The 27,203-nt window shown below is 40.7% G+C and overlaps 1 protein-coding gene across 2 annotated transcripts in view; it reads left to right on the top strand.

Moving 5' to 3' along the window:
* The window catches only part of MLLT3 (MLLT3 super elongation complex subunit), a 289,433-nt gene that overhangs the window by 150,027 nt on the left and 112,203 nt on the right, over nt 1–27,203 (top strand). For both annotated transcript variants that reach the window (XM_045043401.1, XM_023242352.2), the window contains exons 3-4: nt 7,511–7,593; nt 18,045–18,188. In XM_045043401.1, the coding sequence (XP_044899336.1) occupies nt 7,511–7,593; nt 18,045–18,188 (227 nt within the window). The remainder of the gene's footprint in view (nt 1–7,510; nt 7,594–18,044; nt 18,189–27,203) is intronic.

The following is a 27,203-nucleotide window of genomic DNA, read 5'->3' as shown; positions in this document are numbered from 1 at the left end:
TGCTTTGATTTCCACCACAGTGCTTGTTACTCAACACTTTCTCAGTATTTTCTTGCATGCGTGTTCTCTTTCCTCCTTGCCCAACAACCTGCCTCCTGTCAGTGGATATAAGTTTAATACGTGCAGAGGTCATGTCCATTGTGGTCATTACTCTGTCTTGTCTCCAGCACGGCATCTGTACTCCGAGGACGGTGTCTCTGGCTAGAGTGCCACTTGCCTGAGAGCAAGAATTCTACCATATCTGTGTAGCCCTATGATTGTATAGTGCCTGTTAGGTGGAATTACTTAGGCTAATATTACTGAGAAAAAATGAACTGTGAATGAGAAAATCAGATACTTTTACAAACACAGACGTTGAGTTTCTTTTTTTCCCTTTGAATAAAAAGCAGCACCAGGCTTAGTGAGAGCTGGGCCAAGTGTAAAACGTGGGGTAAAACTCGGTAAGACTTTGATGCCAGAGGCTGTCCCAGGGTTGTTTACTTCTGTTACATGCAGAAGTCACGAGGTGATTATTTTAGGAAATGGATTCTTGAATAGCTCTTTATATATTTGGTTAAATAATAAAAAGCCGTAAAGGGGAAACTGTGTCTCTGATGGCCAGCTTTTTGATGCAGTAATACATACTGAAATGAAGCTCTTTGCTGCCAAATATTGAGAGGTTTCTTCGTTGCTTTTCTAGAGGATCCTTTTCCGTGTAGCTCACGTCGCTTTTCTGGATGCCATCTTCTGAAGTATGGTATTCCGAAAGATAGTGTGCCCAAGGTTTAAACTTTAATATTTTGCCCAAGGTTTAACTTTCTCATCCTTGAGAAAGAAATCTGAAGCTCTTGCCATTTGAATAATTCTCAGTGAAGGAATTAAGTTTGTCCTCGGTTGAACTTTCTCTGAAGATCTACTTTTGCTATTTGCTATCACATTCGCCTGGAAATACATTTCCCCTCGGCCAGTTTTTGAAGCACTGTTGTATACTGAGTCATCGTGAGGCAACTTGGGGCAAGTTAGCAGAAGTGCCGTCGATTTTAGTGAAAGGTGAAGCTTGAATATTTGTATTTAGTATTTCCTAACAATTCATAATGTTGTCTAGTTTGGGGCCACGTTTGTATTTTGTTGGCTCATTTGTTATGACCTGCCTTGAAGAAATGATTATGAAGGCGGTCTTGTTTTAGCATCATGGTTTTGTTCTCCCAAGGTGAAATGGATTGCCCTCACCTCCGCTAGATGGGATTCGCTAACAACTGTAATCTGTAACTGCTCTGAAAGCTAAAAATGTGCATATGTTAAAAAAAAAATCCTCCCCCTTTTTACCCTCTGGAGAGAGAGGCTAGGAATATTCTCAGTCTGTAAGTAAAGATTCCAAGTTACTCACAAAGGAAGTCATGTTTATGTTTATCATTAAGGGTTTTTCAACATGGCCAATTTGGAATCTCGAACTCTGTTTCAAAATCTAGGACTTTCCTCTAACATGTCAAAATTAATGATCCCTCTTTTATATATGTAATCCATTTTTTTTTTTTGTCCCACTGGGCTTTCTGAGTGTGTACAGTATGAGGTTCTCTATACAAGTATAAACTTTATCCATATTATCTGTTTTTTCTTCCTCATTTTCTGTGTTTCTCCTTATAGTGACTGCTCCATTTTGCTGTTTCACTTTCCTAATGCCCTCGCTCATACTTGGCTTGCCGTCCAGCCTTTCTTCTCAACTGCCAAGCTTGCTCCATCTATTCCTTTGAAGTTCATGCTAAAGTTCATGTCCATTGACTCAACTCCATTTCAGAAATGATGAGCTGGGTTCAGAGAGGAGAGGTGTCCGGAGACACAGCTGTAGCTTTGGGGAAGGCATAGAATGAAATAGGGGTGAGAATGGAGCTCGATAGGAGTATATGTAAGTAGGATTTGCTAGTAGGATCAGCGAGAAGAGAGTTTGCAGCCAGAAGAGGGAAATGACCATTTGTGTTTTGGAGTATTGGCAGAAGGTTCTTCAGAGGAGATGGTGTCTGAGTTGGTCCTTGAGAGGTGAACCCTGAGGAAGTGGACAAGCGTTCCACGTCTGTCCGGCTAGCTAACGGTATCTAGCTTGTTTCATAAAACTTAGTGGAAGTTCATTGGACAGTTGTTCTCTTGCGTGGCCACGGTTCTTTATTGCATATAAAGCAATTAGGTTTTTAGAGTTGAATTTTTGAATTATAAACAACCACCACCACCACAAGGTAAAAACCTTAACAAGGGAACTCAAAAGTTGCCTGATGTTACCTTTACTCCCTTTTCAGGGAAATGAGGAAATGACCCAAAAGGGGGCAATATTTTTTGTTGTTTAGAAATACCTGTTTTGAAATGGGCTGAATAGAAACAATGGCGGGATCTTTTTGTGTGTGTTCCCGTGTGTGTGTGTGTGTGTGTGTGTGTGTGTGTGTGTGTATGCTTATAGAAACAAAAACAAGACTCAACACTTGATTTCAAAATGTCCTTTTCAAAATGTCACAAGTGTAAAGTGTCAAGGCTTGGCCATGTTCAGTGGCGGTGAGGTGCTCAGACTGCTAGATGCTAGCCATGGACTTCTAAATTCTCGCACAGGACAGTTCAGGGCAGAGACACCTGCCAGGCAGCACCCTGGTTCACTGTTCTTGGAGGCTCTGAAATGGCAGAACTAGAGCAGGGAGGGAAGGAATCCAAAATGCTCAAACCAGAAGGGACATTTGGCACAAAGCATTGGTAATGACCAGTCTATTTATAGAGTTTGGTGTGTTTCCTTCCTGAAGGGCTCAGCACAGTAAATAAAGTAAAACCAATAATTATCAATGGCCAACTGAGCCATGTCCTTAACGAAAGTACTCACATGGGCATAAATCATAGGGTCTAAGCCAACAGACTGGAGAGGAATCTATCAGCTGTTTTCCTAAGGATTAGGGGAAAAAAAACTGTTGCCTAGTGATAGTTTTTAAAGCTTTAATTGAGGATCTGATGCATTTGTAAGAGCATCTTCTTTCTTTTTCTTTTTCAGTGCCAAAAACATGGGATCTTTTAAATAATTAATTAAACATATTTATTGAGTATGTATATGTATATGAACTTTATAATATAAGCACAAATCTATTCATGTAAGAAACATTTATTTCCCTGTACCAAGCACAGGTCTTTTGAAGCCCTTTTCCCCTAAATGAAGCATATTAAAAATCTTAGGTAGTGAGTAAGATTTTGACTTAATTCTAGGTTAACCAAAACCTTTTTTTCCCCTTCATGTGTTTTTCTTCCTTGTGTAGATTTTTTGCTCAACTTAGGTGATGGTCATTGTATAGAGTCAGTTGTACTACATGTGTATATGGGTAGTGTGCCTATTTTTGAGGAGCTGTTTTAGGAAAAAAAACCCAATTGCTCATTATTTACATGCATTTTAGGCTGTTTCTCTTCTGCATGAGTGTTGTATGTTGGTAGATGATGGTACATGTGATTACTTGGACAGAGAACATTTCCTTTGGTTCTTTTGTTTTTTAAATATTTTAAAATGTTTATTTAATTTTGAGAGAGAGCATGAGCAGGGGAGGGGGAGAGAGAGAGGGGGGGAGAGAGAGAGAGAGAGAGAGAGAGAGAGAGAGAGAGAGAGAGAGAGACAGACGGAGGGAGACAGAGAATCCCAAGCAGGCTCTGCTGTCACTGCAGAGCTTGACATGGGGCTTGAGCTCACGAACCATGAGATCATGACTGAGCCAAAAGCAAGAGTCGGCCACTTAACCAACTGAGCCACCCAGGCACCCCTGGACAGAGAACAGTTTGAAAATGTCTCCTAATTAGAGCCTTGGACTACATGAGCAGGGAAGTGTGGAAGGAGATCAGAGACATGCTATTTATGGCGATACAACGTTAGTTTCAAAATGACGCTGAATATCTTCTGGCTCAATTTGTTAACTTAGTCTCTTGAAATTTGGTACTGTCAGAATTAGAACCACTTCCATGTTGAGGCCTCAGCTTTCAAGAGAAGACTCTTCTGTGGCAACACAGAACATTCAACAAACATTCGTTGAACACCCTTTACTTGGCTCACTGTTAGTGCCCAGAGTTACAGATACGAGTAATAGTGAGGTTGTTGACCTCAAGGGGCTCAGTCCAGTGGAGGAGTCTGAGAGGTGAGTGAATGTTATCTGCCAGTCTGATAAGTGCACCCACCTGATATGTGCAACAAGAGAGGCTTGGAAGCGGAACAAGGGAGGCATTCTGAAAGAGCTAACATCTGGGCTGGATTTTGACAGGAATAAGAGCTTCCAGTGATTTCTGCTGAGTTAATTTGCATGGTCTAAAGAATGGATGTTAATCCTCCCATTTTACCGTCACCTAAAAAAAATTGATGGCTTTCTGAAGCTGAATATCCCCTTTAATAACTTCTGAAACTTGATCTTTTATTACCTAGTTCTTAAAATTATCTGATTCTCAAACAATGGAGATGAAGAATGAGTTTCAGGGTTTAGGACACTTAGATCTTATGAAGGTGACATCGTGGCCAGTGATTATGGGACAGAGATTCTTTTTTTTCCCCCCCCAATGTTTGTTTTTGAGAGAGGGAGAGAGGGAGGGAGGGGGAGAGAGAGAGAGAGAGAGAGAGAGAGAGAGAGAGAGAGAGAGAGAGAGAGAGAGACACGGTGCAAGTGGGGGAGGGGCAGACACACACACATACACACACACACACAAAATCCAAAGCAGGCTCCAGGCTCCAGGCTCCGAGCTGTCAGCACAGAGCCCAACGCGGGGCTGGAACTCATGCTGAAGTTGGACGCTCAACCACTGAGCTACCTCGGCTCCCCAGAACAAGGATTCTTAATGAAGAAGTGTTGCTGAGTGAAACAAGGTCTCAAAGGTGGTCCTATTAATTTAACAATAATTGCTTTATGTCTAATGTACTACTATCCCTACTGGCTAAAAAGTTTCTTAGTTTTGCCTCCTGTTTCTTGTTAAGAAGTGGGTTAGAAACTGATGTTAATGCTTTAGGTTATAAGAGACTTGAATAAATAAATTAACGAACTACTTCCCCTAGTTTGACTTTCTTCTGATTAGAACACTAAGTGTGTATTTGTATTGCTGCTGGTTTTCTCGCATGTTTAGCGTGTATAAAAAGTTTCTATTGTTTGCTTCTAATTAAGAACTCAGGGTGCTCTACACACGTTGTCCATTGTTCTTTATGAAAATATTGCATTTAAAAATAATTGAGGTATGCGTTGGTAAATAGTTTCTTATAAACCAGACTTCTACAGAATATTAATATATAACAGATCATTTCCTTTAGAGGGTGGGAAAAAAATCTAAAACTTTCAACTGGAAGATGGGCTCACTAACAGCTGTTTCCTATAATAGAAGCAATTTGCATGCAGAATAGAGAAAATGAATTATACAAAAGGGTGTATAGAGGAGCAGCTATAACTTCTCTGACATGTGCGGCAGCCCACAGAATAAACTTCCTTCAAATGACATTGGCATGATTAATCCCAAGCAACCTGGACACTGAAAGTGCTGTTCTGAAAAGACTGCTTTGCCGTCTGGAAATGTCATGGGTGTAATACGAGTCTTCTCCTTGGCGTCGGGGGTGTGCTCAGTGCTTTTGGTGGCATACCCTCTCCCGAGGGTTCAGGATATTTGAATATTCATGACAGGTTGGCAGGTGGTTAGTAGATGCAGGACTGAAGCCACTCTGCGTTGTTTTGCATTTGCATTTCTTTTTTTTTTTTTTTAAATCAGAGACACTTGTAAGGTCAGGTGAGAGTCCTCACTCCTGATTTACTTCTGATGTCAGTTTGGGGAAATGTTCCTGAGGTGGGCTAAAGGAGACTTCCAAGTGTTCCAGTCCTATCTTCAGTGTACGTCTTCATAACCATATTTGTACTTGGGGGAGGGTCTAACCAACTTTTATGTACATTATCATCATCGTCTAGAAGAAAAATGCCTTATATGTATGTTCCTACCCATGCTTATGGATAGGTAGATGGTCTTCTCTCTTTTAAAGGGAAAGGAAATGGAAACTGTCTAGAGAATTCTTAGTCCGGGTGCCATGGAGTTGCGCCTTCTAATCTAAATCTAGGGGTCTCTCCTTGCTGCTTTCTTTCTGTTTTCATCTGAAAAGTTTCCGTGCCAGTTGGCTATCTCATGGAGTAGATCACCTGCCTCACTTGAGTAACTTTTTGAGAACTTACACGTGCCAGGATCTATGCCGTGTCTTTTATGTACATCATCCTGTTTAATCCTCCCAGTGTTTGGAAGAAAACCCAAGGTTCAGAGAAGTGGAGTAACTTTCTAGAGGCAGCCTGGTCAGTCTGAGTTGGATCCCAGATTGGCACCCAGGTGTGCCCATGCCCTTGACACTTGGCACTCTATGTTCCTGGGGTAAATGTTTCCGTCTTTGAGGACTGGGAGGAAATTACACACGATGTTCCAGAATACACTGTAGTACAACTCTGTGGGGTGTCCAACCTGTGATTCCAGCAATTAATGCTTTGGGAGGGGTAAAAGGAGAAGAGAGGATAATACTTTGTGGTCTGGAAAGGTCACAGAATTTGTGATGACGTTTGGATTTGAACTAAGAGAGGATCCTAATAGTGGTATCAAGGTGTGAGGGAAGGGATGAAAGGAGGACAGGGCACACTTGGGAAATGCTGGGCATGTTTGCGGGGAATTGAAGGAAGCACAGGAGGACGGATGAGTGACAAAAGAGGAAGGCTGGAAAGGTAGGCTGGGGCCCTGCTGCGGGGGACTTGAGTTACCACACAGAGGACTGCGTCGCCTTGATATTCAGCATGTCTGTGATTACTTCTTTGTGACACTATCAAATACAGCCTCAACTAGAATACTTTCAGATGGCTTGTGACTGATTTTGATTTACTTAATTGATACTCTAGTGGTATGAATCCTACTTACCTTCTTTAGGGTGTCTCTCATTTCCCAAGAGCTTGCCTAAAATAGTCTTGCCTAATTCATTTTTGGGGGAAATCGAAGAGGGTGACATGATGGACACGAATAACATTGGGAGATTCTGGACTTGGGATTTTCTGAGGAGGGAGGGTATCCTGCCACTTGTTGGCATAGAAATCGGGATGTCTCCAAGAAGTGAAGGGTTTGAGGGTGGAGTGATTTACAGGAGAGATCTGACACAGATAGTACATTTGTCAGGGGACTTTCAAGCTTTAGATCGTAGGAGCTCTCCCCTATCTCCCTAAAGCTTCAGGGCAGGGTGAGAACACCTGAACTCAAGTCATTAATGATCACGGTTGACTGTGGTCAAATGCCCCCCATCAAGATTTGAACAAATAGCTTACCATATTTGCTTTACCTAGGAAAATTCTTATAGATTCAGAGATCAGAAAGGGAGATGGGTACTTGGGGAAGGGCTGTGAAAATTGGGCATGATCTAGACAGGAGAATGGGGTTTTCTTTCTTTCTTTTTCTTTCTTTTATTTATTTATTTTTTCAGAAGAAAGAAGAATGTCTTTTTGTCTTTTATTCTCCTCTCACCTATTTTTTCTTTTTAATGTTGCAGTGTGCAAAGATCCACCTTACAAAGTAGAAGAATCTGGGTATGCTGGTTTCATTTTGCCAATTGAGGTTTATTTTAAAAACAAGGTATGTAATCTTTACCCATTAATCTTTCAGTAGAAGATCCGCCATTAGCCAAACAATGTTTAAAATAATTTTGATTCATAAATACGCCTATCACTAGGTGATTTTAAAATAAAAGTTAAATTTGTCTTCTAGGAATTTTGGCTATTGTTACCCTTAATTATAGAGGAAGTGGCTAAAAAAGAGAATTTCAGTTCTCTGAAGCCAGATTATATGAAATTCATTAAACTTTCTTTTTAAGAGAAGAATGATTACCATTTGAAAAAAGATTCATGTATGTTTGTAAAGCAGAAAAGACATTATGTTTTTTCAGTGAAATGCTCTTTTTCTCATTTGCGTATTTCTAGAATTTTAGACACTTGCAAACAAAAATCTCTCATGTATCCTTAGCTGCCACGCACACATGACATATGTATACAACTATGTCAACTTGATGTGTTATGGATTCTACTGGATTTAAAAGTATATATGTAGCACAATACAGACTATATAAAATTGGATAAGTTGCTCAACCTCTGTAGGCTTCACTTTCCTTAATTATAAAATGGGGATAGGATAAGAGTATCTATCTCATAAGGATTAGATATAATATGTCTGCACAGAACATTTAGAATAATGCTTCAGTATATACGTAAGCACCTAGTAAATGCTAATGAGTACCTTTCTCAGTAACCCCACTGAAATATTCACGTTTTTTTTTTTTTTATCAAAATCAGAATTTGTTGAGATGCATTTATGTCCACTTATGTGATATGGCTTTACATTGATGTATTGATTGTTTTTTCCCCTCATTTCTAGTTGGATTTCCTTTAAAAAGCTTTTAGCTTTCTTTTGTTTTATTTAAAAAATTGAGATATAATTTATATACCATAAAATTAGTTTTTAAAAAGTATACACTCATTGGTTTTAGTGGATTGTGCAGTCATCACCACTGTCAAATTCTATGACTTTCTTAGTATTTTCATCACCCCATAAAGAAATTCTGTACTCACTGGCACTCACTCCTCATCCCCCTCACCCCCGTCCCCTGGCCATGATTAATCGACTTCCTTTTTCTATACAATTTCCTATTCTGGCAGCTTATATAAATGGAATAGTACAATATATGACCTTTTGTGCCTGGCTTCTTTCACTTAGTGTATCTTCAGGGTTTATCCAAGCTATAGGATGTATCAATAATTATTATTTTTTTAATAACTGAATAATATCCCATTGTATAAATATACCACATTTTGTTTATTAATTTGTAATTTGATGGACGTTTGACTTCCACCTTCGGCTACTGTGAATAATGCTGCTGTGAATATTCATATACAGATTTTTGTGTGGACATATGTTTTCAAATCTCCTGGTATATATCTAGATGGAGTGGGTGGGTCATATGGTAACTCTTGGTTTAACTTTTTGAAGAACTTCCAACTGTTTTCCAAAATGACCATACTATTCTACATTCCCACCAGCAACGGTGGGAAGGTTCGTTTCTCCGCATCCTGGAAAACACTTGTCATTTTCCATTTTAATTTTTTTAAATGTTTATTTATTATCGAGAGACAGAGAGACACAGAGAGTGATCAGGGGAGAGCCAGAGAGAGGGGGAGACACAGAATCCGAAGCAGGCTCCAGGCTCTGAGCTGTCAGCACAGAGCGCGACACAAGGCTTGAACCCACAAACCACAAGATCATGACCTGAGCCGAAGTCGGAGGCTTAACTGAGCCACCCAGGTGCCCCTATCATTTTCCATTTTAAAAATTATAGTTATTATGGTGCATGTGAAGCAGTTTTGATGTGCACTTGCCTGATGAGTTACAATTTTTGAGCATCTTTTCATATGCTTATTGTCCATTTGTTTATTTTCTTTGGAGAAATGACCATTTAATGTTTTGCTCATTTTAAATTTTTAAATTTTAAAAATGTATTAATTTTTTAGAGAGAGAAAGTATGACTGAGTGTTGAGGAGGGGCAGGGGGACAGAGGGAGAGGGATAGAGATGGGGGGGGAGAGAGAGAGAGAGAGAGAGAGAGAGAGAGAGAGAGAGAGAGAGAGAGAGAATATGAAAATCTTAAACAGGCTCCATGCCCAGCGTGGAGATCAATGCGGGGCTTGATCTCACGACTGTGAGATCATGTCCTGAGCCAAAATCAAGAGTCTGATGCTTAACCTACTGAGATACCCAGGTGTCCCCCATTTTTAAATGTATTCATTTTCCATTTAAGTGGTTGTGGGTTTTTTTTCCTTTTCTTTTTTTGAGTTTATTTATTTTGAGGGACAGCACGTGTGGCACAGGGGGAGAGAGAGAGGGAGAGGGAGAGGGAGAGAGGGAGAGGGAGAGAGGGAGAGGGAGAGGGAGAGGGAGAGAGGGAGAGGGAGAGGGAGAGAGGGAGAGGGAGAATCCCAATCAGGCTCCACACTGTCAGTGTAGAGCCCAATGCGGGGCTTGAACTCACAAACCATGAGATCACCACCTGAGCTGAAATTAAAAGTTGGCTGCTAACTAACTGAGCCACCCAGGTGCCCCTAAGGTGGTTGTGTTTATGGGAAGGAATCCAGAGGCTGTCTCTTCACCCATCCCCATTTTTAATACTCTAGAAATTTAATGAATAAAGATCATGCACTGCTTTTCTTCCCTCTTGTCACACTGTTCACATCCAGTGTTTTATTTCATCTAGGCATTGGGCTGTCCACAGGAAGAGTCTAGGCTTTTAAGCCAGAAAAGACATTGTTCCAAAGAAGCTAGGGGATAGGCTCTTATCGTCTCTTGGGAGGATCATACTGGGTATAGCATTCTATTCTCATCACTTTAAGTCAATTTAACATTAAACTGACTTCAATTTGGAAACAGTGCTGCAGTGAAGTATCTTCATCTTCTCTTTTTTTTTTTTTTTTTTTACCTTTTCTGGTCATTTTTACAGGCTGTCAGTTCAACAAAAAATATATTTTCTGAATTGTCCAATTTCTTTATTTGCAGAAATAACTGGAATCTCCCTACACACCAGATTTTAAGAGGGCAAAAGAAAGATGAAGAGGCAGCATGTATTGTATGTGTGTGAGCACACATCACATATATGTGTGTACACACACACACACACACACACACACACACACACACAAGTTCAGTCTTCTCGGCACTTTGGGTAGTCGTTCTTATTATGGCGGAAAGACCTCTTGTTTACTTGTTTTGTGAAGAATTTTAGTTGATTAAAAAGTGACGGAAGAAAGAGGCACATGGAGATGGAAAGCAGTAATTCCTATGGAGCCATTAAGAAATAGACACTTGGGCTGAACACTACTGAAGTAGATTTTTTGTTTAGCATCCACGTTAGCTGATTTCTATTTTCTAGTTTGAGATTTTCGTTAAGATTTTGTATTTAATGATTGCTATTTTCATAGGTGCACAATGAGACATGTAGATTTCAGTGTTTGTAATTTGAAAAAGTGGGATATACCTAATTGGTCCTATGTAGAGATGTAGATCAATAAATGGTGGGTTAATAATACATGAACTCCTAGGGGCACCTGAGTGGCTCAGGCGGTTTAAGCATCTGACTTCGGCTCAGGTCATGATCTTGCAGTTCGTGAGTTTGAGCCCCGCACTGGGCTCTATGCTGACAGCTCAGAGACCGTTTCAGATCCTCTGTCTCCCTCTCTCTCTCTGCCCCTCCCCAACTCGTTCTCTCTCTGTCTCTCAAAAATAAATAAACATTAAAAAAAATACATGGAATGCTATATAGCAGTTGATTTGGCAACATGGATAAGCAAAAACAAAAATGATGACAACTTAAAAGTCACAGAATTCTATGTATGTGGTTATGATATCATTCATGTATATTTTTATAAGCCACTGAAGCTGAGAATAAATGATGTTCTAGAAATAAACATACATAGTATAAGAGTGTGAATTGAAATGATACCACAGGAACTAAATAGCATTGGTTATTGGGGAAGAGGGATAGAGCAGCTTATATTTATAAAATTTTATTTCTTTGAAGAAAAAGGTAGACACAGTAAAAGTGTTAACATCTGTTTAATCTCAGCAGAAGGTTCCTGGGTGTAGTATTTAATGTTCTTTTCTGTATGCTATTAAGTTTTTAATTAAAAAAAGAAATTATTGCTTTGTCCTCTCTTTTCATTGATCTTGCAGTTTTTTACAAACCAAAGGTTTGCTGTATTCTCCGAGCTGGATATATTTCTCGTTCCTCTTCCCTCTGAAATGATCTGTGGGTAAAAATGTAGTAAGTCCAGGCTCTTGCCCCAGAATAGACATTCTATGTCTTCTGAGTTTTTATCATTTTATTCAGCCCTGGAGTTTATTCGACTTTGTCTTAAGAATGAACACTCATTACGATAATGGTTTATGAAAAGTATTGTTCAGCTTTCAGAGGAGGTGAGAGCAAGCTCCAAGTGATCTTGGGAGAGTCCTACTGCTGCAGATTGAGGATGAGATCGTCCTGTCCTCCATTCTGTCTTCATCGTTTGCTTTCCCTGCTTCCAATAAGCCTCTTTTCATTTCTGCTCTACATTTAGTTGCGAAGTCAGAGTCATTACCCCAAAAGGGGGTGGGGGTGAAGTGTCTGTCACTACTTCTTTTGGGTCCATGTATGTGTATTCTGTCTTAGTTTGTGTTCAACAAAATAAGCTTATCTGTGAGAATTACGAGTGTTGCAGAAACTTGAAACCAATAGGCACACTGATAAAACATAATTGACTCTAGCATTTTAGGATGAAAGGACTCCCTGCTTCTCTCTCTCATTCCGTCCTCAGAGAAGGTACCTGAGGAAATGTCAAGGACCGAGGCAGAACAAGAGGGACAGTCTGATCTTGACAGAACCAGATTTCCACCTCTTAGAGGAAGTGTAGTAGCTTTCTGTGTAGAATAAATGCATGCTTTCTTGTTTGAAATGTGAGAAGACTCTTTCCTGAGGAGCATAGATGGACATAATAATGAAGTCTGCCCTCTAAGAAAGAGATCCGTTGGCTAGAGCACAAGTTTGTGAGTACTTTCTCCTTCCTCAAGAGAAAAAAGAAAAATCTTTAAAAGAAAATTGCACTCAGGATTCATAGAGAGGTAGTCACTTTCTGTGGTCATGACCCTTAGTTTTATTGAAAAGTGATTTTTCTTTCTTTCTTTCTTTCTTTCTTTCTTTCTTTCTTTCTTTCTTTCTTTCTTTCTTTCTTTCTTTCTTTCTTTTTGGTATAAAAGTGTTGTGGACTATGAAGTGATACTGAAAAGTATGTAGAAGCATACTCTTTGAGTCCTTTTAATCATTGTTAACTATTTGGTGTTGTCTTTCCTGATTCCCCCCCCTCCCCCCGCCCCCATAAAGATGCACAGATAAAATCTATGTCAAGTAGAGATAGGCAGGGGCATAATATATCATACTTTAATATTTTCTGTGACTTACCTTTAATCTACTTGGCACTATGCCTTTCTTAATCTGTATTTTAAAATGTTTTTTAAATATTCACTTATTTTTGAAGAAGAGAGACAGAGCATGAGTGGGGAAGGGGCAGAGAGACAGAGGGAGACACAGAATCTGAAGCAGGCTCCAGGCTCCAAGCTGTCAGCACAGAGTCCCACACGGGGCTTGAACCTACGAGCCGTTGAGACCATGATTTGAGCCGAAGTCGGACGCTTAACCCACTGAGCCACCCAGGTGCCCCTAAATCTGTATTTTTAAACATCTGAATGGTATTCAATGATATGATATACTCACTCAAAGATTATTTCAATTTTTTTTCCATTACAAACAGTGCTACTATGAACATTTTATAATATATGTATCTTTGTGCACATATTTGGATATTTCTGTGGGAAGAGATTCTTAGAAGTAGAATTACTGGGTTAGCATGTTGATAGCTGTTGCCAAATTGTCTTCCCAGAAGGCTTTACAAATTTACAGTCCCAATTATAAGGCAGAAAACAGCCCTTCTTATGTTTTTAATTAAATTCTAAGGTTGTGTTGACTGTTTTACAATGGAGAGGAAAGGCAGGTACATAGAAAAATGACCATAATTCAATGTGATAATTACATTAATAAAGGAATGCTATAAGAGGGATATCTAATACAGATTGGATTGGAAGTTTTAGGAAGGCTTTCCAGTGGATTCCATGCTTTATCTGGGTTTTGAATAATGAGCGCATTAATAAGCAAGCAAGGGAAGGGAGAGGTGCTGGGAGAGAAAACTGTATAAGCGTGGGGAGCACTAGATGTGAAAGGCAAAACGAATGAGGTAACGTAGAGTACTGGGAACCGCAAGTGCTCCGAAATTATGGAAACACAGGGTGTCATAAGAGAACAAAGGAAATGCAGGAAAGGTATTAGAGGACTGAGATGGTTATTCCAAGGAAGAGGGATTTTATCCTGTGGGAGATGATGAGTCATTAAAGGCATTTATACCAATGAAAAGATGTAATCTAATTTTTGTATTGGCAAGATCACTGTCTTGCCACTGTAGGAGGTAAAATGGGGTGAGTTGAAAAACAAGGAGGTGACCCGGTGAGGAATGATGAAGGTCTAACTAAGGCGAGGGCATGGGAACTGGACAAAAGGGTTGGATTTGAGAGTTCCTAAGGGAGAATATGGAGTAGAACTTGGGGACTATTTGAGTGTGCTGAGCAAGGGAGAAGGAAGAGCTGGGGACGGTTTTTCTGTATTTTAACTTTGGCAAGAGATGAGGATTTCTGCTTGCCAAAATATAGAGTATGGGAGAGAGGACAGATGAATAGAACTCCAGTTTAAGACCAACCGTGACTTTGAAGTTGCTGTGGGTCAACTTGGTGGAGATGTGGGCAGATGTGGTGTGGAGCCCCCGTAAATGGCAGTCAAGTGGGAACTGGGCTGGAGGTACAGATAGGGGAGTCATTGTCATAGAGGTAGAAGTGACACCCTGTGAATGGGCTTTGGCTCCTTGGGGACTTTGCCCAAAGTTAAAGGATGTTTAAGGGTCAGTGAAGAAAGCAGGGAGGCCGGTGAAGAAGACTGAGAAGGAATGCCAGTAAGCGTGAAGAAAACCAGGAGGGAGGGGTATTCTGATGAAAGAGGAAAGGAGCAGGTTTCATGCCGCTTGGAGGTAGAAGGGAAGAGGCAGAGGCGCCTGGGCGGCTCAGTCAGTTAAGCATCTGACTCTTGATTTCAGCTCAGGTCATGCTCTCACAGTTGGGAGATCGAGCCCCGCGTCAGGCTTCATGCTGAGTGTGGATCCTATTTGGGATTCTCTCTCCCTCTCTCTGCCCTTCCTCTATCTCTCTGTCTGTCTCAACTAAATCAATAAACATTAAAACAAAAGAAGTGTAGAGATAGTGAGTGAATGAGTGGAGACTGATTTGGAGAAGTTTGGATGAGGAGGTAGAAACCATAAATTTGTAGCAGGTAATGCCTACATTTTGACAGTTTCAGGAACTAAGACTTTCGAGTTAAAAGAACCAGTTTCACATCACTTTGTTTCATCACCTTACATATATAAAAAGTTCTTTCTTTTTAAATTTTTTAACGCTTGCTTATTTTTGAGAGAGAGACCGAGGATAAGTGGGGGAAGGGCAGAGAGTGAGGGAGACACAGGATCCAAAGCAGGCTCCAGACTGAGCTGTCAGCACAGAGTCCAACATGGGGCTTGAACTCACAAACTGCGAGATCATGATCTGAGCTGATTTAGAGGCTTAACCCACTGAGCCACGCAGATGTTCCAGAAGTTTTTTTTTTTATTTTTTTTTTAACGCTTATTTATTTTTGAGACAGAGAGAGACAGAGCATGAATGGGGGAGGGTCAGAGAGAGAGGGAGACACAGAATCTGAAACAGGCTCCAGGCTCTGAGCCATCAGCACAGAGCCTGACGCGGGGCTTGAACTCACGAACCGCAAGATCACGACCTGAGCCAAAAACCGACTGAGCCACCCAGGCGCCCCAGAAGTTTTTTTTTTTTTTTAAAGAAAAACATTGCATTATTTGACTATGTAAAATTTTAATATGTCACATACTAAAAAATATATATATAAAGCAAGGCAGTTTGTAAAAGTGTTAAAATGGAGGTACCATATGACCCAGAAATTCTCCCCATAGGTGTATATTCAAGAGAAATGAAAACACACGTCTAGATAAAAACTTGTACACAAATGTTAATACCAGCATTGTTTATGGTAGCTAAAAAATATAAAAAATACACTATCAATCCACCAATGAGTGGATGAAAGAAACTGGTATACCCATTCATTGGAATATTATTCAGCCATAAAGAGGAACTAAATAACTGACTCATTACATCATGTATGAACCCTAAAAACATGTCACATTAAAGAAGACTGTCATAAAAGATGACATGCTGTGTGTGTATTTTTTGTGCCTGTATGAAATGCCAGCTCCACAGAATAGGCAATTCTAGAGAAACAGAAATAGATTATTAGTGGTATAAGGGAATGCAGGATCGGGGGGAATTGGAAATGACTACTAATGTGTTTGAGTTTTCTTTCTGGAATGATGAAAATGTTCTGAAATTAGACGATGGTGATGGTTTCATAATTCTGTGAATACACTAAACACCACTAAGTTGTATACTTTCAAAAAGGGTGGGTTTAATGGTTTGCGAATTACTTCTCACAGCCATTAAAAATAAAATGGCAAGGCTAATGACTAATGAAAACAATTACAACATGTCACAAAGATGGTTAGTATTTGTGACACAAAAGGAGTTTTTATGTAAAGTAATACAACAAATTCTAAGTGCCTTAATTTCCTCATTTGCAAAGCCAGGACTCAGAACTGACCTTGAGGAGAGCTATAAGAATTGAATGAGTTAACTGTTAATGTTGATGTTAGTTATTGTTACTATCCTCAGTCTTCATTTCACCTGGGATGTTTGAGAATCAGTGTGGAGAGAGGTTTAAATGTTTAGCTAACTAAAGTAATGCCTTGAGAGCAGAACTCGGGTATCGTGAAATTCTAATGATTCTGTTCTCTTGGAGATGATGCCTATTTTGTGTTCCTCGTTCATTTCAGGGCTGTTTATGTCATTTCTGCTATGCACAGGTGCTAAATGAGTTGTCGGGGGATGTGCAGTGATGATTCAACTATTGTTCCCCCTTTCAAGAATCTTATGATTTCACAGGAAAAAGGGAGATAATAGGATGATCAACCTAAGATGTGCAAGGGTGAGAGAGAGATACAGAACAGAGGAGAGGCAGTGGGAAGTTGGGAGTGGAGTTTCTAGGAACGTTTCCCCAAAGTGATACCTGAAAGGAGAAGGACGAGAAGTAGTTACTTAGGTGACACGAGGGTGCAGGGATGGAGGAGGGCAATGAAGGTAGTCATATAAAGCAAGGGTGAAACCCAGGATTAGCCTAGAGCGTAGTAAATACTGGAACAACCAATAGCCGTGTGTTCCTTGACAGTGGTGGGATAAGGAGCCAAGAATCGGGTTCTGAAAGCCCCTATGAGGCCTTCAAGTGAGCTTTTGATTTTTATCCTAATGGCGACTGAAAGGAAGCTTTTGAAATTTTCATCAAGCTGTAAAAATCGCTAGGTTTTTGGCTCCTAAGGGTAATTTTGAGGCCTCAATGAAGGAGGAACTGAAGAGGAATCCATCCGGAAGGAGGAAGACCTACAAGAGAAAGGAGCGTATTGTAGTTTGGGCAATGAGTAAGAGTATGGGTTAGAGGGCTTGTTCAAGAAATATTTAGGAGAGAAAATGGCAGTTCAGTTGTTGGTGATGGTGGAGGTGGGTAGAGTGGGAAGGGGAAGAAGTGGCTTCAGGGTTATCTTAGGTTTCTAGGTGGGTGGCTGTGTTGGTGGTGTTATACCACTTGAGATATTGCAAGAAAAGTGGTGAGTTTATTCTCTTAGAAAGCAAGAAAGTGATTCATCAGGTATTTCCATTTTGCTCTGTAGATAATTCCTTGATAATTTTCTTTCGCCAGCACTTTGACACTATAGCTGTTGGGTATCTGTGAAGAATAAAACTTTACTTTCAAAATCTGTAGATATGGGACGCCTGAGTGGCTCAGTCGGTTAAGCATCAGACTCTTGATTTCTGCTCAGGTCATGATCTCATGGGTCATGAGTTCAGGCCCTGCGATGGGCTCTGCTCTGATAACACGGAACCTGCTTAAGATTCTCTGTCTCTCTCTGTCTCTCCCTGTCTCTCCCTGTCTCTCCCTGTCTCTCCCTCTCCCTCCCTCCCCCTCCCCCTCTCCCTCTCCCTCTCCCTCTCCCTCCCCCTCGCTCTCCCCCTCCCTCCCCTCTTCCTCTCTCTCTCTCTCCCTCTCCCTCCCTCCCTCCCCCTCTTCCTCTCTCTCCTTCTCCCTCCCTCCCTCCCTCCCCCTCTTCCTCTCTTTTTCTCCCTCTCCCTCCCTCCCTCCCTCCCTCCTTTTGTCTCTTGCTGTCTCCGTCTTTGTCTTTCAGAAATAAATAAACTTAAAAAAATTTGTATATGAATAACTCTTAATTTTTTTTTTTAAATCTCTAGGAAGAACCTAAGAAAGTCCGCTTTGATTATGACTTATTCCTGCATCTTGAAGGCCATCCACCAGTGAATCACCTCCGCTGTGAAAAGCTAACTTTCAACAACCCCACAGAGGAGTTTAGAAGAAAGTTGCTGAAGGCAGGCGGGGTAAGTGGCACTGTCTTGTGAAAAACCTTTGCATCAAAAAATAGATGCTAGTGTGTTAAGTGTAATAATGTGAGAGTGGTAAAAGAGAGGAAGTACCTTAATGACCTAGCTATGGACTCGTGGTTTGGGATAAAGAGGTACGCAAACAATAATCTTTTAACTAGGTATGAATCTGAAATTGCACTCTTGGTTAGAAGAGCTTTATAGTCCACACAGTTGAAATCTATTTTAACAAAAAGCCAAAAACAATAAACCCTGCTCAATTAAAAGCACAATGTGTGAACTTTGTTATATCAGTTTATAGAAGCTTTTAGGTAAAGTTGGAAGTCATGTTTAAAATTAAATAGGTTATTATCCAGATTTTCTTGATAAAAATTAATAGAAAAGGTATACTCATTCACATTACATGTTTACGTCGTTTAAATACACCTTTTACTTTGTTTGCATTATATGGAGGTAAAAGGTGGATTTCTTTCTTTCTTTTTTTTTTTTTTAAAGATAATGATAGCTAAGGTGTGATAAATATTTTGTCAGTGTGATTTGGTTAGGATGGGGAAAGATTTTTTTTTTAATTAAAAAAAAATTTTTTTTAATGTTTTTATTTTTGAGAGAGAGACAGACAGCCAGCAGGGGAAGGGCAGAGAGAGAGGGAGACACAGAATCCGAAGCAGGCTCCAGGCTCTGAGCTGTTGATACAGAGCCCGAGGCGGGGCTCGAGCTCACGAGCTGTGAGATCATGACCTGAGCCGAAGTTGGATGCTTAACTGACTGAGCCACCCAGACGCCCCTTTAATTTTTTTTTTTTAATTTTTTTTTTTCAATGTTTATTTATTTTTGGGACAGAGAGAGACAGAGCATGAACGGGGGAGGGGCAGAGAGAGAGGGAGACACAGAATCGGAAACAGGCTCCAGGCTCTGAGCCATCAGCCCAGAGCCTGACGCGGGGCTCGAACTCACGGACCGCGAGATCGTGACCTGGCTGAAGTTGGACGCTTAACCGACTGCGCCACCCAGGCGCCCCTAATTTTTTTTAATGTTTGTTTATTTTTGAGAGAGAGACAGAGAGAGAGAGAGACAGAGACAGAGACAGAGACAGTGTGAGCAGGGGAAGGGCAGAGAAAGAGGGAGACACAGAATCTGAAGCAGCCTCCAGGCTCCTAGCTGTCAGCACAGAACCCGACACAGGCTTGAACTCACGAACCATGAGATCATGACCTGAGCCAAAGTCAGACACGTAACCAACTGAGCCACTCAGGCACCCCAGGATGGGGAAAGATTTTTTTTTTTATTTAAAAAAAAAATTTTTTTTTTCAATGTTTATTTATTTTTTGGGGGGGGGACAGAGAGAGACAGAGCATGAACAGGGGAGGGGCAGAGAGAGAGGGAGACACAGAATCGGAAACAGGCTCCAGGCTCTGAGCCATCAGCCCAGAGCCCGACGCGGGGCTCGAACTCACGGACCACGAGATCGTGACCTGGCTGAAGTCGGACGCTTAACCGACTGCGCCACCCAGGCGCCCCAGGGGAAAGATTTTTAAGTGGAGTTTCTTGTAGCACAAACATGGAATATTTGCAGCTGTCAGCTCTACAGACAAGCTCTGTTTACCAGTGGAAATCTACTCTACTGTGGGCGCCATTGGAATCACCGTCCTCATTTTCCTTCAGATGAACTTCCTGTGTCCTCTTATGTGGGCAGTTCAGACCCCATGAAGTGCTGAAACATGTTCCTTTTTTAGAATTTTCTTCACTTCACTTTAGTTTTTCTGGAAGGCGTTTGATAGTTCTGCATCCATGAACTTATCATTATGTGCAAATGCGTGGACCGTCACTGCACAAAATGCCTCCTTTCTACCATAAAAGCTACCCGAGGGCTATGCAGGGAAGAACACAGTTTTTTCCCTTTATTGCAACCCCTTTTTGTGGGCTTATCAACAACCACTTTGAGAAGTTATGGACCCTCTCAGAAGAGAATCACCCGTGTATGCGCTTGTGTGAACATTTGGGGTTACATGGAACTCCCGAGGTCCATGTTTTGGGAGTCCAATTTTGCCAAGCTCCTGTCCCTTCAGCTGAAATACTAATGTGCATTTGAAGCATTGTAAGTACCTTTACACACTTCATTCAGCATTGTACTATGTCAGTAGATTATGGGTTGGATAGGTATTGGGCCAGCTTTAGAAAATGAACCACCACATACAGTATTTTATGGGGAAATATATCTGCATGAAGAAATAGCCTTTGGTAATACAACTCATTTTAAAGTTAGATATTTGTTATACATTTATTAAGGAAGTGGTGTTTTTTTTAAAAACCTGGTTTAGGGGCGCCTGGGTTGAGCGTCCGACTTCAGCCAGGTCACGATCTCGCGGTCCGGGAGTTCGAGCCCCGCGTCGGGCTCTGGGCTGATGGCTCAGAGCCTGGAGCCTGTTTCCGATTCTGTGTCTCCCTCTCTCTCTGCCCCTCCCCCGTTCATGCTCTGTCTCTCTCTGTCCCAAAAATAAATAAACGTTGAAAAAAAAATTAAAAAAAAAAAACCTGTTTTATTCTTTTTGTAGTTACCAAGAACACAGTGTTGATGCTATTTACCTGTGGCTATGCCCTTAAAAATGGAACTGGTCCATTCTTGGGTATTTACCCAAAGGCAATGAAAACACTAGTTGGAAAAGATGTATGCACCTTTATGTTTATTGCAGCATTATTTACAATAGCTAAGGTATAGAAGCAATCTATGTGTCCTTTGATAGATTAATGGATAAAGAAGATGTGGAATATATGTATAATGGGATATTGCTCAGAAATAAAAAATGAATGAAATCTTGCCATTCATGACAGTGTGGATGGACCTAGAGGGTGGATATTCTTTCAATTTTTTTATTATTATTTGAGAGAGAGAGACAGAGAGAGAGTGTGTGTGTGTGTGTGTGTGTGTGTGTATGTGTGTGTGTGTAAGCAGGGGAGAGAGAGAGAGAGAGAGAGAGAAAATCTTAAGCAGGCTCACACTGAGCCTGATGCAGGGCTTGGTCCAATGACTCTGCGATCGAACCTGAGCCGAAACCAAGAGTCAGATGCTCAGCTGAGCCACCCAGGTGCCCCTAGAGGGTGGATATTCTGTTAAGTAAAATAAGTTAGAGAAAGACAAATACCATGATTTTACTGCTATGTGGAATCTAAAAACAAGCCAAACAAACAAAACCAAATAAAACAAACAAAAAACCCAGAAAACAGACTTGTAAATACAGAGAACAAACTGGTGGTTGCCAGAGGGGTGGAGAGGAGAGGGTTGGTGAACAATGTGAAGGGGATTAAGAGGTACAAACTTCTAGTTATAAAACAAATAAGTCACGAGTATTGAAAGTATAGCATAGGGAATATAGTCAGTAAGATTGTAATAAGTTTGTATGGTGACAGATGGTGGCTACATTTATGGTGAGCATTTCGTAATGTGTATAGTTGTCGAATCACTCTGTTGCACACTTGAAACTAATACAATATTGTATGCCAATGGTACTTCAATCAAAAGAATGAACTGGTTTATTTTAAATCCTGATTCTCATTTTCTTTCTATGATGGTGGCATTTTATGCTTCTGATTATTCCTCTCGGCTCTGTAGTTAGGTGGGTAATTGGAGCCTGTAGATTCTGGAACTCGAATATAGCAGGCTTCTGATAAGAGTTGTAGGGAAAAGTAAATATGACACAAGAACTTTTAAAAACCCCACTTAGTCCCAGAGTACTTAAGGGTTGCTTGCGAGCTGGGGAAGAGGTTACAGGTCAGTGATAATGCAGCAGGGTGCAGGCCTGCGTCCGGAGAGGGTCTCCAGTAGATTTCTGTCTCACTCTTGTCAGCCTTTATCGCAGAATTATCCTCCTTGACTTCTAACTTTCCTTCTTTGTGTTTCTTTTTAAGTGCTGTTTGAAGCCTGCAGATTTTTTCCTATTAAACTTAGAGGGTGTCTTGACACCTCTAAAATAAGTTGAAATGTGAAATATTCAGGCACACCAGTTACTTCACATACATTCTTTAAGGGACTGATGCCAGTAAATTTTGTGGTAAAATTAAAATTAAAAAAATTGTTGAAGTAATGGTAATCTCATAGATTTGATTTTAAAAAATCCATTGAATAGGGGAATATTAGTCTTCTATAGAAATGTGAGAATCTATAGACTAATAAACATTTTTTGGCTTACCTAGATTTTTGGCTACCTTGTATTGTTTTTACCTGATGTGTAAACATTTATCATTGTGTTAGTTTATTAATACAGCCGATAATGGCGTTACTAACTTATGAGCCATTTTGATTTTATTAGAAGTATATTTTTTAAGGGGCATCTGGGTGCTCACTCGGTTAAGCCTCTGACTTCAGCTCAGGTCATGATCTCAAGGTTCGTGGGTTCGAGCCCCACGTCGGGCTCTGTGCTAACAGTTCAGAGCCTGGAGCTGCTTCGGATTCTGTGTCTCCTTCTCTCTGCTCCTACCTTGCTCGCGCTCTCTGTCTCTCAAAAATGAATAAATGTGAAAAAAAAAGTTTTTAAATAATAATTAAGAAACTTTTTTTGAGCTTTACTGGAACAATTGACATACATATAACATTGTATAAGTTTAAGGTATACATTGTATTGATTTGATACACTTGTATATTGCAGAATGACTCCCACCATACATCTCCATCACATCACATAATTACCATTTCTTTTTTTGGTGAGAACATTTAAGATCTGCTTTCTTAGCAACTTTGAAATAGTAATTCAGTAGCATTACTTATAATTGCCCTGCTTTCTGCTAGATCCCCAGAACTTACTCATCTTATAACTGGACATTTGTACTGTTTGACCAACATCCCCACTCTTTCGCCCACCCTGCAGCCCCTGGTAGCTACCAATCTAGTCTCTGTTTTTAGGAGCTCAGCTTTTTTAGATTCCACGTATAAGTGATATCGTGTAGTATTTGTCTTTCTCTGACTTTCACTTAGCTTAATGCTTTCGTTTCCACCACGTTGTCACAAAGGGCAAGATGTCCTTCTTTCTCGCGGCTGAGTAATATTCTGTTATTTTATCCATTCACTTATTTCCAGATCTTGGCTGTTGTAAATAATGCTGCAATGGACACAGAAGTACAGATGTCTTTTCAGTATCCTGTTTCCATTTCCTTTGTACACACACACACACACACACACACACACTTGGGATTGCCGGATCCCGTGGTAGTTCTAGTTTTAAGTTTTTGAGGAACCTCTGTATTGTTTTTCTATAGCGGCTGCATCAGTGTCCAGTCCCACCAACAGTGCATTCGGGATTCCATGTTCTCCCTATCCTTGCCAATACTTGCCATCTCCTTTCTCTTGGATGATAGCCATCCTGCCAGGTGTGAGGTGATGTCTCGCTGTGATTTTGATTTGCATTTCCCTGAAGATGAGTGATGTGGAGCACCTTCTTATGTACCTACTGGCCACTGTGTGTCTTCTCAGGCAGCACTTTAAATCGGATTGTTTGTAGTTGCTGCTAGATTAAGGTGTATGAATTCTTTATACATTTTGGGTATTAAGCCCTTATATGATTTGCAGACATTTTCCTCATAGGTTACCTTTTCATTTTGTTGCTCATTTCCTTTGCTGTGCAGAAGCTTGTCAACTTGATATGGTGCCACTTGTTTATTTTTGCTTTTGTTGCCTTTGTTTTGATGTCTGTTAGAAATCTTGGTCATGACTGTGTCTCTTTAGATAAACTTTTTTTTTGTTTTGCCTGGGTTTTAAGGTCAGGAGGGGGTGCTGTGTTTCCTTTTTTTTTTTTTTTAATTTTTTTTTTCAACGTTTATTTATTTTTGGGACAGAGAGAGACAGAGCATGAACAGGGGAGGGGCAGAGAGAGAGGGAGACACAGAATCGGAAACAGGCTCCAGGCTCTGAGCCATCAGCCCAGAGCCTGACGCAGGGCTCGAACTCACGGACCGCGAGATCGTGACCTGGCTGAAGTCGGACGCTTAACCGACTGCGCCACCCAGGCACCCTGGGGGTGCTGTGTTTCTTAAACATTACCTGGGGTCGTCTGGATGGCTCAGTCGGTTGAGTGTCTGACTCTTGATTTCTGCTCAGGTCATTATCCCAGGGTCATGGGATTGAGCCCCACGCTGGGCTCTGTGTGTTGAGTATGGAGCCCACTTGGGATTCTCTCTCTCTCTTTCTCTCTCTCTCTCTCTCTCTCTCTCTCTTTCTCTGTATCTCTCCCTCCCTCCCCCTTTGCCCCTGCCCTGCTCATGTGCTCTCTCTCTCTTAAATTAAAAAAAAGAAGGGGCGCCTGGGTGGCTCAGTCGGTTGAGCGTCTGACTTCGGCTCAGGTCATGATCTCGCAGTTTGTAAGTTCGAGCCCTGCGTCAGGCTCTGTGCTGACAGCTTGGAGCCTGGAGCCTGCTTCAGACTCTGTCTCTCTCTCTGTCTCTCTCTCTCTCTGCCCCTCCCCCACTCATGCTCTGTCTCCCTCTCTCTCTCTCTCTCTGTCAAAAATAAATAAACATTAAAAAAATTAAAAAAAAAATTTACTTGTATACATAGATGTATATGTTCTATCTTTAAAGGAAAAACTTAATCCTGTATTCCTATGTACTGTGTGAAATCATTACAGCTTGAGGCATGAGTGGAGTAAGCTTACTGTTTTGGCTATGGTTCTTTCTCCTTTTTCTTTTAAACCAAAGGTACACAGCACCATTAAAAGTTGAACTTGGCTTTTCAAGAGATCAGAAAGGTTATTTTTAGAGGCGGTAGCATCTTGGAAAAATGCTTCTTTTAGAAGAAAACGATTCCAAAAATTTGGCTTTTTCTAGAAGAATCTTAAAAAATTGCAGATTTTTTTCTACTTCAAAAAGTATAAATCAATAACTACAGGACAACCTTTTTTTTTTTTTTTTTTGTACTGTTACAACTTGTTTCTAACTAGTTTGCAAAAAAAAAAGTACCCTGTGTTCTTCTGTTGAGTAAGTCCCTAATATTAAGGATATTCTTACTTAAAAAAAAAAGAAAAGGAAAAAACTTCTGTGGGAAGGACATATTTGTAATTAAGCATTATGTTGTGAAAATACAGGAATACAGAGCTATTTCAGCTACAAGACGCTAAAGGTAGTTTCCTCTAAATAAGAAGAGCTTGCTAGGGAAATTGTAGATTTTGTTTAGGGCCTAGCCCCTATCAGGCTTTAAGTAAGAAGAAGAAGGTAGGGGCCAGGAGAGCTTCTGAGAGGAGATTGCCTTTATTTTGAGATCTTATTTTATATTTTGGTTGGTGGGAGAGGTAGAGGACAGTGAGCAATACACTTTGGAGGGTAAGACTTGATGTAATAATCTATTTGTCCTTGAATTTTGAAGCAAGAAGACCAAATGTGCCCTGTAGAGAAGCATCTCTGAATTCCAGTGAGATGTTTCTGCTTGTTTTTTTTTTTTTTTTATAAACAGATGAATCCTTCTTTTTTTTTTTTTTTTTAAATTTTTTTTTTTCAATGTTTATTTATTTTTGGGACAGAGAGAGACAGAGCATGAACGGGGGAGGGGCAGAGAGAGAGGGAGACACAGAATCGGAAACAGGCTCCAGGCTCCGAGCCATCAGCCCAGAGCCTGACGCGGGGCTCGAACTCACGGACCGCGAGATCGTGACCTGGCTGAAGTCGGACGCTTAACCGACTGCGCCACCCAGGCGCCCCTGGATGAATCCTTCTTTAGTGATTTTCAAAATGCTCATTAGGATGTCAGGATTTTTTTTTTTTATTTATGATCATAATAGATTATTTGTTTCTTTATTGATCTCTTTCTTAGTAGCTAGAGTTCAGTCCTACCGTGCTGAAGGGTTTAATATCCATTACTTTTGACTGAAAGTGGATGAGGTTTTCTTCTGGGTGTGGGCTAAGTAATGATAGTGTATCGTCATATAAGCTGAAAGTCTTTGTTCCACTAACTCACTTCCGAGGCTTTCATGTTGGGAGGGAGTGTGATACAGTTGGAAAAGCTTTGAAATGAGGCAGATTTAAGTAGAGACCTCATTTTTGTCGTCTTCTAGCTGAAGAAAGTTATTACATCTCTCAGAATCTCAGTTTATCCACAAGAGACTCTTACATATGGAGAACAAACAGAGGGTTGCTGGAGGGGTTGTGGGAGGGGGAATGGGCTAAACGGGTAAGGGGCATTAAGGAATCTACTCCTGAAATCACTGTTGCACTATATGCTAACTAACGTGGATGTAAATTGAAAAAATAAAATCCACAGAAAATCATGGTAAACTCGAATGATATGTTGTGTTGTACTGACAGATATCTATGATTCCTTTAATCTAGATCTTAAAGGTATGTCCTAAACCTCACAATGTGTAATTATTTTTCTGTGGTAAAAAAAATTTTTTTTCAGTTTATCATCTGTGAAATGGGTGAGACTGTATTTTCCTTACTGGGAATGTCCAACCATGGTGTGTGGCACATAGTAGATATTCAGCCCCTTGTTTTTTTTGTTTGTTTCTTGTTTTTTTTTGTTTTTTTCCTTTGTTGGTTTAGAAAACCAACAGATCTTGGGGCGCCTGGGTGGCTCAGTTGGTTAAGTGTCCAACTCTTGGTTTTGGCTCAGGTCATGATCTTGTAGCTCACGAGTTTGAGCCCCACATAGGGCTCTGAGCTGAAGTGTGGAGCCTGCTTAGGATTCTCTCTCTCTCTCTCTCTCTCTCTCTCTCCCTCTCCCTCTCCCTCTCCCTCTCCCTCTCCTCTCTCTCTCTCTCTCTCTCTCTCTCTCTCTCTCAAATTAGTCTCCCTCTCTCTCTTTCCCTCTCTTCCCTCCTCCCCCTCTCCCAAAATAAATTAACTTAAAAAAAAGAAAGTCGACAGATCTTTAACCATGTGTATTTCAAGCACTTAAGGGTGCAGTGGAAAAGGTTTGTTATAAAGTGTAAGCTGCTCTTATAGGCATCTTGACCACCGGTTAGTGTGTCTGGCACATTGATGGGCCGGTGTTGGATTTAAAGAATTTTAGCCCACGGGATCTTTCTTCAAGGAGTT

This window comes from Felis catus, chromosome D4 (assembly GCF_018350175.1).
Source record: "Felis catus isolate Fca126 chromosome D4, F.catus_Fca126_mat1.0, whole genome shotgun sequence".
In the NCBI taxonomy this organism is placed as follows: Eukaryota; Metazoa; Chordata; class Mammalia; order Carnivora; family Felidae; genus Felis; species Felis catus.
This window is presented reverse-complemented; position numbering and strand designations above follow the sequence as displayed.